The sequence below is a fragment of the Alligator sinensis genome, unplaced genomic scaffold, assembly GCF_000455745.1.
Source record: "Alligator sinensis unplaced genomic scaffold, ASM45574v1 scaffold1008_1, whole genome shotgun sequence".
NCBI lineage: Eukaryota > Metazoa > Chordata > Crocodylia > Alligatoridae > Alligator > Alligator sinensis.
In genome coordinates, this window is record NW_005842013.1 from 2237538 (window position 1) to 2255983 (window position 18446).

Here is an 18446-nt window from a genome sequence, read left to right on the forward strand (position 1 = left end):
ACAGCAGAGCTGACCTGAAGGTGGTGGTAATGTTTTGTGGTCATTTTAGATGCATTCAAAGCTTGGTTTCATTCCACTAAGGGGTGGGGAGGAAGAGGATGTGAAACCAAAAGCTTTTCAATGTTTATTTTCTTTTTTTAAATGAGAGCACGTACAAATCATGGGCTTCTTCACCTGGATGGTAGAACACCAGCCTGGAGTGGAGAAGTCCCAGATCCGCACTCTTCCTACTTCTCTCAGTAACAGGCCACTACACTGGCAATCAAGCCACAAAAAAGGCATTTGGGAAGAAGCAGCGATCCCCCAGCTCTTCTGGGTCCTGAATTCTGCGCCGTATGTTTTTATGGGGTGTGAGGGCAGAAATAAGTCTACTGTATGTACAGAGCACGTAGCCTGGCATAGATTGGGATTGCCTGAAGGTTTGGCCAGAGTTAGGACAGAAGATTCAAGTTTTGGGGGTTTTTTTTTACCGGTTGACCTTGTGAGGGATCCTGATGAAAATGTTGCTTGCTTTCCAAAGCCAGGCGCATATCCCCAGGGTTAATGGGACATGCTCACCATGTGTGTGAGAAGGCCACTATCTTGGCCAACAGCTTGGATGACATGAGGAATGGTTACAGTGGATAATAAGTTGAATATGAGCCAACAGTGTGCCCTTGTTGCCAGGAAGACTAACTGCATACGGGGCTGCATTGGTAGGAGGGGAACAGGTTACCCAGGGAGGTGGTGGACTCTCCATCCTTGGAGTTTTTTTAATACCCAGCTAGACAAAGCTTTGGCTGGGATGATGTAGTTGGGGCTGGGCCTGCTCTGAGCAGGGGGGTGGGCTAGATGGGGCCTCCTGAGGTCCCTTCACACCTTCATTTTCTATGACCCTATGAATGTCCCAGTGCTAAACCCATGCCTCTTTCCAATTTGAATGAAAAGATCCAGGTTCTGCACTGGGGTCAGGGGAGATTCACATCTTCTATGAGCTGTGCACAGAGCGGGGACACACAACACATACCACCCAGTGGGTTACACATGCATGCATCTGCAAAACAGAGCCCTTCCCTCTGCAGCCCAATGGGAACCTGGGGTCTATAGTGAATCTCTGCTCATCTTCCAGACGGAGGTCATCTGCTGATGCGCTGGAGGAGGGTGACACAGCCGTGGTAACTGGTGCAGCGCTGCAGCGGGGGCTGCTGCTCCACTTGCCCCGTGGCTGGGTCAAAGGTGAAGGCCTTGTCGGTGCCCTCCCCGTTTTCATCCCGGCCTCCCAGGATGTAGATCTTGCCACCGCAAACCGTCACACCACAGCTCTCCTAGGGAGGGGACAGAAAGCTCAGAGGTAAAGGTGTCGCCCCAAGTTTTGCACAGCAGGGCTCCAAACCCAAGGCTGAACAAAACACTGAGCGGGGTTCATCCTCATCACACTCACTTCAGACTCATCCAGCTGGGAAATTACATGTGGAAAGGGCAGGGAAGGAAGGGCAAGCAAACAGAAAGGGACCTGGTGGCCTGGCTTGAATGGCCTTGGGAGCCCCTCGAGCTTAGATGGATTAATTCTGGGTAACATTTTATTGACGGCCACAGACCAACCATGGACGATGCTGCCTCAGCCAGGTGAGGTGATCGCTGCCGCTCCATACCGTTTCTCAGACTAGCAGAGGATCACAGCACCAAAGGCAAGTGCTAAGCAAGCAATCCCACCACGTGTAGGTATCTAAATAGAGATGGTGTCCTAGGGAAGCGGTGAGACTACTTCATGTATAAAGCAAGGAGCACATACCACGTGCATAAGCAAGAGCAGGGCATGGCATAGCCAGCCATCACCCTGCAGCAAAAATCAGTCGTGTAAGAGGCCAAGGATACACAGTTGGGAGAGGCGGATAGGACTTTTTTTCCCTTGGCTTCTCCTCCTCAAAAGTATGCTGTTTTTGCTTTTAAATGCCCCACTACAATGTGAGATTTCCAAAAAATGCAAAGCTGGGGGGAGAAGCGGGGTTCCCTTCTAAATGAAATATTTCTCGATTCTTTAAAAAGTCTGAAAGTGCTTTGGGTTTGGTTTTCATTTGTTTTTTTCCCCAATAGATAAATGACTAAAATGCCACAATCTAAAGTTTTTGGTAACCAAGAGACATTCTCCCCTCCTCCACCAGCGGAGAGAAAAAAAACGACCAAATTAAAACTATATATTCATTTGGGATGAAAGAGTATCTGTAACAAAAAAAACACCCTTCGATTAGCTGTGATGCGGAGCAGTCTGGGTCTGGTATTGGACACGTAGCATATGGCCGGGCCTGTCTGCTGGAGATCTCAGCTGCTCCATTGAGGGAATGAGCCCTATTCACCCACTTCATCCCTAGAAATGAGGGTATAAGGATGCCCTAAGAGGCCCCAAGTCGCTGACTTTGAGCGTACCAAAAGCCCGGGCCTGGACTATGGTGCTGAGGGCACAACCGCCTCATTTCCAAGGTCAATGAGCGTAGAGATGAAAGCTGCTTATTAACTTTGTGCATGTTAACTTTAAGCATGAGACTAATTCTGGTGGAGCTAGAGGGCTGTTTAACTGCTTGAAGTTCATGCCAAGCTTTTGTCAACTTGCCCATAGTTTTCGGTGATGCTTTATTGCCCACAGAGAGGATGGCAGAGAACGAGGGATGGTGGGGCCTTCTTACTGATCTGCTCTTACCAGAGGTCCCGGGAGAGCAGCCGCTTCCTTCCAGGTGTCTTCCTTGGGGTCATAGCAGAAGATTTTATTCAGGAGCCCACCCACAATGTAAATCCTGTTGTCCAAAGACACGGCATTAATACACCTCTGAGAGAAGGGGGTGGGAGACAGGAGCGTCCACTTGTTTTCTGCAGGATCGTAACACTGGACCTGGGAAGAGGAAAAGGAAGTGGTTAGTGAGATTCCCACTCCTTTGCAGCCCCTGCTCAGACAAAAAAAGACGGTGGGCTACAAACCAAGCTAGATACGCAGTAGCGTGTTGGCTCAGATGGATGGGATCGCCAATCATGAAAAGAGTGGAGAGGAGGACGAGAGCAGCTCGTGGAGGAGAAGACCACACGGGAAACAGGAGTGCTGGGGTCCCATCTCGGCTCTCAACAAGTCTTGGAAAAATCACTTAGACTTCGGTGTTATGGAACCGCGCGCTCATTTGGGAGAGCTAAAGTTTTCGGGTGATGGACCAGAGATGTTGTGCATGGCCTGATTTTCAGTCTTCCCCATGGAGACCATGACACACTTACAGATGGGTAGGTGGTCATACTATTGCTACAAACCCCCCTTGCAATGGCAGTCCCATCAAACATTACCTGGAACTGTGCTCAACCAGGGTGCTGGGGCACCCTGGGGTGCCACGAACTCTTTTGAAGCGTGCCTCAAAGATGAGCAGATATGGGGAGATAAGCAGAAAAGGGGAGGCTGAGATTCCTCCCTGCCTGACCACTACTCACCCCCACCGTCTGGCCCCTCTGCGGGGAGGAAAGCACTGTAATCAATCGGTTGGTTTTTGAAAGGGGGTGCTGCTCAATTCACGCTGGTTATGGAGGGGCGCCTTGTGTCAAAGGAGGGAACGAGGCTTATTTAGTGTGGAAAGGAGGTAGGTGGCCTTATTTAGCTTGGAGAAAAGAAGACTGAGAAGGGATTTAATAGCAGCCTTTAACTCCCTGAAGAGTGGTGTCAACGAGGATGGAGCTGGACTGTTCTCAGTGAGGGCAGATGACAGGACAAGGAGCAACGGGCTCCAGTTTCAGCAAGGGAAGTTGAGGTTGGATATTAGGAAAAAATCTCTCACTAGGAGGGTAATAAAGCACTAGGACAGGTTACCCAAAAAGGTTGCAGACTCTCCATCCTTGGAGGTTTTTAAGACCTAGCCAGACAAAGCCTTGCCTGGGATGATCTAGTTGGGGCTGGTCCTGCTTTGGGCAGGGGGTTGGACTAAATGTGACCTCCTGAGGTCCCTTCCACCCCTCATTGTGTATAATTCTATGATTATATGATAAATGAAGGGTGCCCCCGTCTAAAAAGGCTGAGAAACACTGGCTTGGACTATAAGCTCCAAGTTCTCACACTAAGAGAGGCAAAAACTCTCCGTGCTTTGCTCTAACCATGAGATGGCCTTCCCTTCCTAGCACCAACATACAGCTCAGGAGAACTATCCAGGCACAGTATTATCATTTTACCGTAGGCTTAGACCTCAGAATAAACTTCCTACTGCATGTCCTGAAGAAGCGCAGTTTGTCACTGCTTCGTTCTCTCGGTACAGCGACTCCCAGCATCCCAAAGAGAACGACGAAGAACCGGGCACTGCCTAACCCACCTGAAACTGGGGCCTGACCACACATGGCCTGAGGACACCGCTAAATGGCAGGAGCAGGAAAAAACTTACTGGGCAATGTAATAGCACAGCTGTGCATCGTGCACTAGAGCAAGAAGCTGCCACAGGCAAACAGACCAGTCAAACCAAGCCCTTCCCAGTCACTAGAAGAGCCCTTTGGCTCTGGTCCCAGCATGCCAGCCTGGCCTCTCCTTGCGTCAAGCTGTTCTTCTCCCTTGCTGACTCTTCTGGGAGCTTTTTAAAGCTCTTTGGGAGACACTGCCTATCTAAATGCCCCATAGCTGGGCTCTCTCAGCAGGGCTGGCTGTTCCCTCTTAAAGGGACAGGCCACCTGTTACAGGAGGCCTCCAATCAGTGGTCCTGAAGCTGTGGGGCACTCCCACCAGTGTTCATCTTCTACCACCCCATCATGCATTCCCCTCAGCCCAGCCAACCCCTACAACCACAGTACCTTGTCTGAGTTCACACTGTCATCGACAGCACCCCCGAGCACATATAGCTTGTTGAGACAGGGGACGACGGCTGCTGAGCTCACCGCTTGGGGCAAAGGTGCCAAAATTGACCAACGATTGGAGAAAGTATCATAGCATTCAACGCTGGAGAGGCGGTAAATGCCATCAAACCCACCGACGGCATAGATCTGCCATGGAAGGAGGAGAGAGAGTCATCAGGGGTCATGGTGCTGGGTGGGCGAGGGGGAAGGCTACGATTCCATCATATTGGTCACAGGAACCTTGATTTTGAAGGAATTATGGCTCCAGAGTTCAGGGGCTCAGCACTGCCACTATTCACCCCCTACCCTCTTCCTCATACTAAATTTGGGGCAGGGGAAACTGAGGATGAACAGCAGCACTCACCACCTGAGCATCCAAGCCGCATGAAAGCAGTGGCTAGAGCAGGAATCCCATGTTGATGAGCTGGGAGCTCAGAGCTCCCTGCACATGTGACAGCCAAAGGGCAATCGCTTCTTGGCCTATTGGCTACAATCAAGCAAAATGAGGGGCATCTGAACTCCCAAGGCCTGTGGCCCTGATATGGCAGCCTGGTATAAAGTACGAGCCATTTGTACTGGTAGCCATAGATAAACATAGATATTTAGTTTAGGCATTTTGAGTGGCCGGATGTGTAGCTGCAGCCGCTCTGTCCGGCTCCACAGGGCCCCCCAAAGTGTGGAGCCCGGGGCGCTCCCCACCACCTTCCCCGGGATGGCCCTGCCTGGAGCAGAAATGATTTGTGGTACTGTGCATTTCAAAGTACCTGCTACTGTCACAGGAGGAAGAACAAGGGTTACAGCCTCAGTTAGCTGCTTTGGTTCATAGGGCATATATACACACCACGTTTTTTGCCCTTTCATGCACTGCAACTGCACGTCTGTTTGCATGAGCGGGATTTCTGGATGCTTTAAAAGTCTTTCATAGGCGGCAATTCCAAGTTGCAGTGCATAGGCAGGGGGAGGAAGAATGTACCTTTCCCTGAAGAGTTGCCATTTTGTGCCTCCACCTGCCTTTCTGCAAGCAGGCGACTTTGATCCACACGTTGAGCTGGGAGCTGAGCACCCAGACATCACTGCTGTTGATGTGCCCTCCTGGAAGACAGACAGGCACAGCATAGTCAAGGGGAGTGCAACCACCACCTCCAAACTGAACAGCGGTGAGAGAGCTTAGCATACTGGTCACCACCGCCTCACACTGACCCAGCACAGGACAGGTAAAGGTTGCATGTGTAGTGTAAAGAGAGAAGGTGGAAGAGGGGAAAAGGAGATCAAAGGAGACAAAAAGGCCCAAGTTCTGACTGCTTCAGCAGAAGTAGGGCCACACGCCTACTGTCGGTGGAAATTTGGATAGTAAGCAAAATGGGCCACCCATCCATTCCCATCCGGCTATTTCTATGCAATGATAATGGGGCCTGGGAACACCTGTTTAGTCTACCTGTTGCATCAGTGGCCTGCTTTTAGGGACCCTAATATAATCAAAGGAGCTTATCTGCTACAATAATGGGCACAGTGAGAGCATAGAGGTACATCTACATTGTATAAGGTAGATATAGCAGAGCTACCTTTGAACCAGTTAGTTAGGCTTAGGGCCTCATTGCAGCAAAATCAGCACAGCAAAACCTACCCCAAAAACTGGGTAAGTACTCAGCCAGGCTGTGCTGAGCTCCATGCCGTAGTAGTTAAATTGAGACACATGCCTCATGCCAGCTGCAGTCACAACAGGAACGGCAGTGGAGGCCCTCAGATGCTTATACTGTATCTCATGCTACTTAGTCTAAGCTAGGTCGGCGGCACCAGCACAGTACCTGCAGTTCACAAATGAGCATGGCAAGTCTAGAGAGAGGTAGTTAGCCGTGTTAGTCTGAAGTCAGTCAGAAGGCAGGGAAGATGCACACCTTTACAGGCCAACTCTAAGATGTATATCTTTCTTATATGTAAATAGTGTGTGCTATATGTAAGTAGGGAGGGAGGGAGGGAGGACGCATGCATGCACACGACATATATAGCTATATCTTGTGCTATGTAGCACAAGCTTTCACAAACCCAAGTTCACTTCATCAGCTGCTGTCTACCTGCCTTCTGATGCAAGAGTAGCTGGCTAAAAGTTTCAGGAGCACAATAGCTCAGCCTATGTGTTTGAGCTTGGCTTTTTGCAATTGTCATGAAACACAGCAATGAGAACAGTTTAAAAGGAACATAGTATCTGAAGAATAAACTATTGCCCAGTGCATGCTCAGGTCTGATTAGGAAACCTCAAAAAAAAGGCTTGGACAAGAAATCCAGAGCTCAGTGCTTAGTAGATCCAAGTGAACCCCTGAGGACTGCAAACCTCGCCTTTGGTTCTCATGAGAACAAGTTCTCCAGGGAGATGTCCGGTGTTTTGGTGTGCTCCACCAAAGACAGACTAAGCCTCTGACTTTATTGTGAACTCAGGGGATTTTCAAGCCCAGAAAGGTCACACAAGAAGAATGCAATTTAACACAGCTGGCTGTGAAGTCCTGGCCCTCCAAGTCTTGGCCCCGCTGTTATCTGCTCCACACTCAGCCTCACTCAAGATATTTTCTTTTAAGCCCCAGGGTCTCTGATCCTATCCCCTCCGCCTCATATCTCTGCTCCCATCCGCTGAGATGTGCTATGTGGAAAGCCCACTCCTACAGACAGCTACTTCCCTAGCCAGGCAGCTGTCTTCCCAGTTGGCTTTTCTCTGTGGCCAGCAAGTCTAATTCTATCCATGAGCGGACAGTGGTGTGTATACATGCTAGCCAGGTCACTGTGCTGCATTAGAGAGGAGAGAACTTCCTGGGCAGTGGAATAACTCAATGTCCAGAAGTAGGAGTTGGAAATGCCCAGGCAACTTTGGAAAAAGATAGCCCTGGTTTCGCATCCTCCCAATAGACCAAGGCAGCTGAGCCAGGAAGGACATGTCATTAGGGATCTTCAGAGGTCTGAGCTCAAAGCAGGTGGGAATTAGCACAAAGCATGATGGACGCCCCTCTCAGAGCCTCTGCCTGCAAAACTCCACGAGAGACGTATGATTCAGGAGGTCTCACTTGATGAGTCACAAAGCCATCTAGCCTCAGACTCCTGATCTTGGTGCACAAGCCGACAATTGATCAGGTGATGTTGTTGCCATGATGGCCCAGGGGATAGGTGAGAGGCAAGATTTCTTGCAGGTGATATATTTTGTCGGACCAACTGCATTGAAGAATTTTCTCACGAGGAGCACTGGAACAGGTTACCCAGAGAGGTGGTGGAAGATCTACCCTTGGAGGTTTTCAAAACCTGGCTTGACAAAGCTTTGGCTGGGACGATCTAGCTGGAAATGGTCCTGCTTTGAACTTTGAACAGTTTCAACAGGGGTTGGAGTAGATGTGACCTCCTGAGCTCCCTTCCAACCCTCATTTCTATGTTGCTATACACTTAGGCAAACTTTTGCTCATCAAAGTACCCTTCCTCCGCTTTCTTCCATGAACCTAGAGGCCTGAAGAAGGGCAATGTGATACCCAAAAGCTTACCATGCACTTGGTCCAATAAAATATATCACCCATGAGAATTCTTGCCTTCTCTACTATGAAATCTATGGTGTAACGGCAGTCGAAAATGCACAAAACTTGAATAATTAAAAAAAAAAAACCAACTGTGGCACGATCCGGGTGAACGGCTGTCATGTCGAGCTGGCAGACTGGACTGGCTCAAAAGCTGGAGAGCACCTTGGAGTCTGGACCGGGCGTCTCAGGAACGCCTGGTGCACAGCTGGGGCTCTCACCTGATATGTACACATCATTCTTCAGGGCGCAGGCAGCAAACTCCGACTTGGTATATCCGGGCAGACTGGACAGCGCCGTCCACTGCCTGCTCTTGGGGTGGTACATGTCGGTGAAAGGGAGCTTCAGGAGGCCTTTCTTGTCGCAGCCCCCAATAACGACGATGACCTCTGCTAAGTCCATGAACCTAGAACGAGAGACGCGTGGAAAAATCTTGAAGCAATGGTCCCATCTTTCTGGCATGCAGCTGAGTCACAAGCTTTATCTCCTCTGTCCTACTGTCTCGCAGAAAGCACCATGACAGCTATTATCGTTCGGAGCCTCTCTGATGGACAGCATGGTCCTGTGGCCAGAACCACTGGTTTGGGAGCCAGGAAGACTGGGTTTTATTCTTAGGTCTGCCACTGACTGGCTGTGGGACCCTGGGCATGTCACTCCACGTATGTGCCTTTGTTTCCCTGTACCCCTTGTCTACCTTGCCAATGAGGAAGAGTGTTATCTTGGCCACTGGCCCATGATGGCTGTCCAAAAAGAAGACAACTGCCAGGAATCACACGCTCTGCAGCAACAGCAATAAACTAAACTCTGGAAGAAGAAAAATTCTGCCTTAATGGGGAGGAGAAGACTCAGTTGGGGTTGTCTTTGGACTTGCGAGGTGGGTGTTGGGTTCTTGGCTCTACCACGGATGCTCTCGTAGCCTTGGGCAAGTCACTCCAGGCTGGGGTCTCAAAAGGACTGGGGCAGAATTTAGACACCCATTAAATCCACGAGTGGGTCCTCAGAGTCCTATCCTAATCCTGTAAGCGCCTGAAATGCATAGACACCTCGGCTAGGGACAGAAATTACACATAAACCAGTTTAAGAGATTAAAAACTAGTTTAAACCTGTAACAGAACAGAAGCTCAGTGGACATAAACCAGTTTCAAAATGGCTGAAACTGGTTTAAGATAAACCTGGTTGAACACAGTATCAGACTTAACTGATTTGGGTTAAACCAGTTTATGAAACTTCTGTCCCAGACCCTATAGTTTCAGCAACAAAGTTGCTCATGAACACACATTTCTACATGGATATATCCAGCCTCACCTCAATGGTATAAGAGGAACAGACCCTTTGTGGATGCTCCCCTGGCTTAAAACCGCAGCTGAGCACAGACAGGAGCAGAGGTTTGCTTGACACCACATTCACCTGAACCCAAGGTGACCCTGAATCTAAGACGGCCCCCCAATAATTAGAGTCTATATATGGAAAATTTGTAAATTCATTGCAGTTTTCCAGGTGTAGCATCTAATTAGCAGAAGGTTACCTTAAATTTGTCCCCCTATGACTGCCACAGGGAAAGAAGCAGCAGGGAGCAGGTAGCCCCCTGCCCTTGTCTCCTCCAAAACACTTCTACCCCCTGCAGCTTGCCTATCCCTTCCCCTCCCACAGTTCCTGCAACCCCTGGTGCCCCCGCAGCCTCTGCCCCCTTCCTCCCCATTCCCTTGCTGTCAGACATGGCCCCAACTCCACTCCCTCCTGGGTCATGGTGCATATGAAAATGTGGCCATTGCCCAGCCATGCAGCAGGATCACAGAGCTGGAACTGCTGGACCTGCTGCATCTGCTGCTTAGCTGGGCAGGAAACACAGCTTCCACGAGCTCCGTGCCCTGCGAAGGAATGGAGCCAGGGCTGTGCTTGACTGTAAGGGGGCAAGGGAGAGGATAGAGGCTGTGGCTGGGCAGGTGGCTGCTGTGACTAACTCTGGCTCTGACCCAGGCTCAGGGCTGGAGTAAAGCCATAGCAGCTGCCACCTTGTACTTGAAGCCATAGCACGTCCACGTTGTACTTGAATCCAAGACGAGGCGCTTCCCCCCCGACATGCTGAATGGGGGAAGACCCTCATCTTGGATTCAAGTAAATATGGTATTATCAGCATCGCCCACAGGGTCTAGTCATGGGTGGGTTGCTTCACTCTGCTAGGCACTGACCCATCTTAAAGGAGAGCCTCTGCCTCAAGCAGCTCATTTTCAATGGACAACCCACAGGGGAAAAATAGAGGCACAGAGAGTAGAGACTTGACCAAGGTCATGCAGGGGGTCAGTGGCAGAGTGCAGACCAGAATCCTGGTCCCGGCTCAGTGCTCTCCATACTGGAGACTGCTGTAGGGTGTGAAAAGTGGCCTCTCGTCCCTTGTCCTCCTCACAAGTTTGTTTTAGAGAGATCCCTGGCTCTGTGCACTTATTCAGAGGTCAGTGCCCTTCACAGTACTCCTCACCAACAAGGGACTTCAGAAACATCTACCCTCACAGCAGCCCCAGGAGCTCAGAGCAGATGAGCCTAAGGGTCCCCCCCTTAAGATCCTCAGGTTTGTGACTCATACACGCAGCAGGATCTCCTGTGTCTTACCTCCTCGGCCTGGACCGCAGGGAGCCAACCTCATTCCCAAGGATGTAGTACTTGCGCGCCTCATGTAGCAAAGGGATGCACTCTCTGGAGTCCTGAATGAGTTCATCCGTCTCGACCTTCTCCAGGAAGTACGTGGGGTCCAGCAGAGGGAGGCGCACGTGCTCCAGCAGGTCCTTCAAGGCCGCCTTCCTGGCAGCTGCATCATGCCGTACCCATCGCATGGCTGCCTCAAAGACCACCTCCTCCCTGGGGACCACCAGCTGCTCGTCGGACAGGTACCCAGCCAGCTCCTTTGCATTCAGCCCCAGGAACTCTTCGTGTGACGACACCTCCACGAAACACTCCAGCAGGAACCTCTTGCTCTTTTCCGCCAGGGATGCAATAGCAAATGAGTCAGCAAACTTCATCATGCCTAAGCAGTTGCAGGGGTGAAGCTGGCCTTCGAGGAAGCGGATGCAAGCATCTCGGAGCTGAGAGATCTGAAGCAAGTCGGAGAGCTCCAAGATGCCTTCAACATTGTCTTCCTGGAGGATGATATTTCCCCCGTACATGTAATCGAGGAGGAGGCTCATGCTGGAGGCAGAGATCTTCTGGATGGTAACAACGTCTTGGTGGCCTTCCTTGAGATGGCCCCCAAACATGGCTCGAAAATAGGTGCTGTTAGCCGACAAGGTGGCGCGGTGGCAAGGGAACTCCTGCCCATCAATTGCGAGCACCACATCCGTGAAGATGCCACTCTGCCGATAGGAGTTCAGCGTCTGGAGGATCTGCTCGGCATGGCAGGACCCACTACAGAGCTTCACATGCAGCTGCTCTTGGCTTGGGTCCCGAGTTGCATTCTCAAGGCTGCCCGTTCCATAACTGGGTTCTTCCTTTATTGGCCGATGCATCCTGGTTTGGGGGAAGAGGGAGGAAAAGCAAAACACCTGTTAAAGCAGCCGTAAGAACATAAGAAGTGTCATAGTGGGTTAAACCATCTAGCCCAGTAATGTTTCTACAACACTGGCAGATGCTATTCAGGGGGAGCACTGAACCGGGTATCTCTAGAGTGATTTATCCCCTAATCAATGTACACACCATGGGTTTTAATCTTCATTAAATTAAATAGGTTTATAAAATTTAAAATTGTTTATTTTGGAGCATCTCATCTGTGTTTACACACACTAGGTTTTCAAATGAATTAAGCCTTGGAGCATCGCATTTGTGTTTATACACACTAGGTTTCCAAACTGAATTAATCCAGGTCCCTGGCCGGCACTGCAGGAGACTGGGATGATTCAGCACTGTCCCTCCTGCCCAGGGCCCCCCACCCACCCCGTGCCTGTGCCCGTGCCCGTGCCCTGCCATGCAGCTGTGGAAACAGGCAGCTGGCAAACAAGGAGAAAAAAAAAGCCACACAAGAAAAAAAAAAGGTGGAAGCAATTTGAAAGCGAAACCAATTTGAAGGGGTGAACTATAAAAAAGTCGCAGCACCATCTGGTGAACAAAGAGGCTCATTACATATCTTTGAGTGCCTTTGTGTTTGCATGCAACAAATCCATGGACATGGCACTTGAATTCCCAGCGAGTTAAACTAAGCTACGTCCAAGGAGTTTTAGTTTAATGCACAAGAAAAACTTTTAAAGAGTCAGGAAATCCCACTTGTGCAAACAGACACACAGTTTCAGTGCATGAAAGGGCAAAAATCGTGGTGCGTACATGAGCCCAATTGCCAGATATGCTCTTTGCCATCCACCATTATGGGCTTAGAGAGGCCAAAGGGAACTTCTCCAACTTAATATTAACCATATTACTGGTTAATATTAAGTAGCTGCCATGTTACTGGTTAATGACATCCTCTCGCAAATGCTAAGCAAAATTGCTCAAAAGGAAGAGCATTTTGTTGTACATCCCCCTCATATAGCAACATATCTGCAGGCACCTTGGACTTTGCCATTGTAACCATGGTCAGGTAGAACTTAACAGCACCAGGTGCAGTAAAGGCCCTGATACGGCCGAGCGCTGACATACAGGCTTAGGTGCGAGTCCATGCTTAAGTGGCATTGAAGCCATCAGGACACGAGTATGTGCTGTAGTGGTTGAATGAGCAATGGACAGCTGTCTCCTGCTCCTGAACCACAGACCTCCACCGCTTGATCTGAAAAGGAACCTTTTAATTATCACAGTAGACACTTATGACACAATGCTTATCTCCAAGAGAGGACAGGGACACACAAACCAGACAATTACCAGCCCCTTTCACTGTTTCTTGATGTACAAAATAAGAAAAGGCTTTCAGGTCAAATGTGCTAGGGAATGAAGTTCACTGGAAAACAAAAGTACTGCACAAACAGCATTTCAAGCAAGGGAACATGTGCCAGGAGGCTAACCAAGGGTCATTTGGTAAACGCCAATTGATAAATATGCAGAGAACTATAGGAGGGGATGGGGAAGAGAGCTGTCCCCATGGTGTTTGTCCCCAAAGGACTGAAGATCCACAAGCCTGTGGGTCCTGTGGAGATCCATCAGGGCATGCCCTGGGGGCATTATCCAGCAAAGAGAAACCATGTGGGATGCAGCTTAGAGGAGAATCCCTTCTCCCTGCTCCCAAAAAATCATTCCCAGTCATCGCCAAGAGCAGACACACAAAATTTTCATTCTGGAGTCATTTACCCTGGACTGTACTCTGCAGTAACGAGCACACACAACTGGCCTCCTCACGCCGGCTGTCCAAAGTAGGTGCTGTGACAGCCCCTTGCCGCTACAGAGGGACCAGTGAGCTCCAGAGTGATGTTGACAACGGTTGCGGGCACACAGTACATACACCCAACTAACTTTCTTTGGTGTAAATTTACTTTCAACTCCCCCCAGAGCAGGAGAACAGCATTTCCCACAGTCAGTGCTGTGCGTCTTGTGTCCTCTCCATTTTTCTTGTGGAGTAAAAGTGAGAACCCTCCAGAGTAACCGCATCGTGTGCCCACACCTTAAGACAGGGGTGGCCAACCTGCAGCATGCACATCACAAGTGGCACAGTAGGCCATTGTGTGTGGCACATGGCAGATCAGGGAGGGGGCAGAAAGCAGAGCAGCAGATTGGGCAGAGGAAGGGGATCCGAGTGGCACTCGGGGAGGGTGCAGAGATCATTTGTGGCACACCTGCCAGAAAGGTTGGTCCCCACTGCCCGCAGGCCTGCACATCCGGACACACGGACCACATTCAATGCCGCTGAAGCCATTGAAGCTTCCTCTTGATCAATTCTTTCAGTCTTTGGTCTCTCAGCAGGCAATGAAGATGCCTGGTGATGGGTGTGACAGTGCTTGTTAATTGCCACTTCATTCTCTGGGGCCCCGTTGCTACAACTCGCACTAGGAATTAACCAGTCTCTTTGCTCCCACCGACTATTTTGTAGGATTGTAGCAAAACAGAGCTGGCAGGGAGCCATACAGGTCAACCTGTCTGCATTTGCTAAAGCAAAGCCCCAGGGGTGTAAAAGGAGATTCATAACCTGCCTTTATGCTCAGACCGTTTCAAACCAACCCGGCCCACACCTGCCCTTTGGTGAGGTCTTCAGCCCCTCTGAACAGCACAGTATAGGGGTGGATCTGGGGGGATCTGCTCTCCAGGGTGTGAGCTGACTGCTCATGGCTAATTTAGATGCCCAAAGATAGCATTGGACATCCACGTGGGACAACGTCCCACACCACATGCTCAAGGCCACGTCACATGAGCCAAAGGCACCCGCCAGCTCACACCGGCACTGGGACTGGCTGCTAGAAGGAGAAACCGTCAGACGCACCGTGTACGCTGATAAATATTCATTAATGAGATCTTGTCATTATATCATAGTATTGAGTAGATGCCAAAGGGCTTTGTAAAGGACATTGGGACCTTTACTCCATGTGACAGGAGGGGCAACAGACACGGAGAGAGGCAGTGACACACCAAAGTCACCCAGCAAACCAGCGCCAGGGGAAGAGAGCCCAGGTCCCCAGCACGGCACTGCTGCCAAGCCAATACTTCCCTCCTTGGCAGCTTGACAGTTTGCTCTCAAGGGAACAATAATGAGCTTAAGTGCTCTCAATAAGCTGTTCCAGTGCAGGCTTCAAATGAATTCAAGTGAGCGGAGGAGCACTTTACGCAGAACAGCCTCAAAGCACGGCTGTCCAAGAAGCACGGTACGTTCCCGAACGCTTAGTACTCAGTCCTGGGTCCTGGACAGGGCAGGGCTCACTGGGCAATACAGCATCCTGTATCAAAAGGACATGGAAGAACTAAAGAAGGGTCAGAGAAGGGCAGCAAGGATGATTCGTGGTATGGAGGGGCTCCCATATGAGGAGACACTAAAGAGGTTCAGTTTAGAGAAGAGTTGCTTGCGGGTCTACAAAATACTAACCAGCGAAGAGAAAGTCAATAGGGATTTATTACTTGCTCTCTCTCATCGGGCAACAATCAGGGGTCACAAACGGAAACAAGCGGGCAGTCAGTTTAGAACTAGCAAAAGGAGGTTCTTTTCCCCACAGTGGGCGCGTCTACGTGTTGGTTCATGTGCCATACTTACTGCGCATTAAGTTTAGTACTTGGATATCCAAGTACTAAATCGAGCATAGTAACTTGCACTACTGAGCTACTGTGCAGCAGTGCCGGCGCACGGGTTTGTTGGGATGCTAACTTCATTGGAGCCTGAGACTACTGTGAAGCAGTGTGTTAGCATGGATTTAGCCCGACACACTACCTTGCAGTCTTACTAGGCTACTGTGCAGTTAGAGTCTCATGTAGATGCACCCCCCGTGTCATTCAAGGGGGGAACTTGTGTCCAGGTGCGGTGAAAGCTGACAATTCAGCCAGATCTACAAAAGGATCAAACACATACTTGGAAGAAAAGGGACATCAGTTACTGTTGAGAAAGGGAATTACAGATACAGCCTCTGAATCACAACTTCCTAGACCTTAAATGCTGGAGGCTGCAAGTGAGAGAGGAGCAGTGGAAAAAAACCCTGGTCATCCCCAGTTCGCTCTCCCTTTCAGCATCCACTTTCTGCCCCGTGACACAGGAGACTGGGCAAAAAGGACCTATGGTCTGACCCAGTAAATAGCAGGTCTTACGTTCTTACAGTATAGACAATGTCCTGTCTCCGACTCCACTATCAAGGTGGAGTCTGTTTCTGCAAGCGACTGCTCTCAATCGAGCCTACAACTTGCCGAGTGACATCCCAGGGCTTGTCCTGCAGGCCAGACAGGGTGATCAGATTGGCCAATCTGTACAGAAATATTACAAATCGGTACGCACTTGAGGAAAAACAGGCTCAAATTCTGGAGAGGGGGTTGTATCACTAAGTATTGAGTGAATTCTCATGTAAAACTCAAAGCCACTCAGCTTATGATAGACATTGTCCCCACCAAAAAATCAGAGTTGTTGCAGTCTCTACAAGTTAGATCTCACGAGTTGGGAAAAAAAAAATCCATCACAATCTGAAACAGAATTAAAAAAACTGGCAACATGGGCAACAGGGGGGTCAAAACATTTTTTTTAAATGGTTCCTAAAAATGGAAGTGGAAAAATGCCTGAAAAAAAAGTTTTTAAAAAGCAGAAAAATCCAAATGACTTTGCAAAAAGTCTGGCATTCAAATGGCCCCCAAAAAGATGGGTTTGTGCATGTGTAAAAAAAGATCCTTCCTCTACAAAAAATATATGCCATGGCAGCAAAATCCCTTTGCTTTAGGTTCATTCCCAAGACCATTTGAAAGCCTTCTCAGGTTTTTCCCGATGAGCATCCACAAAACAAAATCTCGCATCTCTGGGCTTCTCGAACTGCAAAGCTGAACAGTTCAGTCCCCGGTTCACGTGCTGTCAGGGGACTGCGGCCACTGCGAGCAGGTGGGCTCTGCTTTCACTTATGACCCTGGAAGAACCAGAGAGCAGCTGGTGGAGAGTAAGGAAGCTTTAGCAGGTACAGCTTTGGACTGGGACCAAGCAAACGCAGGTCCAGCTCCCACCTCTGACACTGGTTGTGTGTGTGACCTTAGGCAAATCACTTGAGCCTCGATTTATGTGTCACATGGGGATAACACAGCCCTGCCCTAGCGTTGTGACGATATGGGACTGGTGAGAGCCACAGGACTGAGGTCACTTGGGTTACAGGAGTGGAAGAGAAGTGTGGAGCATTCCTAATAAATAACCTTTCATCCACACAACACCAGCAAGTGCAGTGACCTAAGTTTGTGGTGAGCCACGTTAAACAAAGAACATCCTCCCTCCGGCATCCTGCGGCATTGCAAACAGCACAGGTGTGGGCTGCTCCCTGACCTGAACCTGGTCCCAAGCTGCAAGTCTGGGCTGTGACCCCTCCAGCTGATGCACAGAGACCACCCCCTGCCTTGCACCCAACTATCCACTTCTCCTAAGCAACCTCAGGTGCTATTAGAGGGCAAGCGGCTCTTCTCTTGCCGCTCCATCATTGACACACCTGGGCACCAGCATCACCTGCAAGGCAGAGGCCCTTACCTGGACCGCAAGTCGTGCCCTTCCATGCAGATCTAGCGACGCCGCAGCTCCGCTCCCCCTCCACCGGGTTTTCCTTTGCTACAGCGCTCTCCAAGGCTGCATGGAGCCAAGCCCCCTAGAAAGCACAGACCGGCCCTTCTCCAGCAATGCTGGGGGAAGCACAAATGCATCCCTTTATCCAGAGTCAGGGAGAGGTGGGGGGGCAGACATCTGCTTTTGTTCCCGCCGCATGACTGTGCCTCGGGGCTGCGGGGCCTTAGCAGCAGCTGTCAATTATAGCCCACCAGGGAGGGGCAGACCCCAGCAGAAGCGGGGGGGACCAAGCCATCGGTGCTCAGAAAACATAACGGAGGGGCGGCTTAGCAGAGAGGAGCCATCTGGAGAGCAAATTGGGGTCCAGGTGGAGCGAGTCATTTGATGGAGTCGCCGGGTCCCTGTGAAGACTGCGCTAAGCAGATAAATAAACAGGAGCCGAGGTGGCGCTGGCAGGCATCAGAGCAGGAGCTGCACTGGTAAGGGAGGGAGTGCAGCTCCCGTCGTTAGAGAGAAGCAATTAATATCTGTCAAGGAGAACAGGCCAGAAGGGGGAATTAGCCCTTGGTGCCTCCGAGGGCTTCCTCATGGGCCAGGGGAGATATCAAATGGCAGGGTCAGGGCTTCCTCCGAGGCCTCTGGACCCTGGCATGGTCCCCTGCAACATGCCCGTTGTCTTAAAGACCCATCAGAGCATCGGCGCTATACGGCCTAGGCACGCTCTCACAGGCCGTGTCATTTTGGGGAATTGCCGTGGGCGAGGGCAACCAGGATATTAGTGACATTTCTCATCCGCTTTGAGTCAGAGTTTTGTTTCCAGCCACGGTTCCCCAGCCAGCATCAGCCCACTTGGCAATGAGCTCCGCAGACCCCACGGGTAGGCTTTACTGGCCCAGTTGCTTTGCAGACATGTTTTAGTCGGACACATGGCCTTGATTCAATAGTAGGTTGCATTTAATGGC

The 18446-nt window shown here is 50.3% G+C and overlaps 1 protein-coding gene across 1 annotated transcript; it reads right to left on the reverse strand.

Moving 5' to 3' along the window:
- Positions 1 to 1115: 1115 nt before the first annotated feature.
- On the reverse strand, positions 1116 to 17477 carry KLHL35 (kelch like family member 35). Its single transcript, XM_006021977.2, has 7 exons — positions 17452 to 17477; positions 10971 to 11861; positions 8585 to 8769; positions 5792 to 5910; positions 4777 to 4965; positions 2675 to 2863; positions 1116 to 1304 (listed from the first exon to the last, which is right to left on the reverse strand). Exons 1-7 carry the CDS (start codon positions 17475 to 17477, stop codon positions 1116 to 1118), a joined length of 1788 nt encoding a protein of 595 aa, XP_006022039.2.
- Between the last annotated feature and the right edge of the window lie 969 nt (positions 17478 to 18446).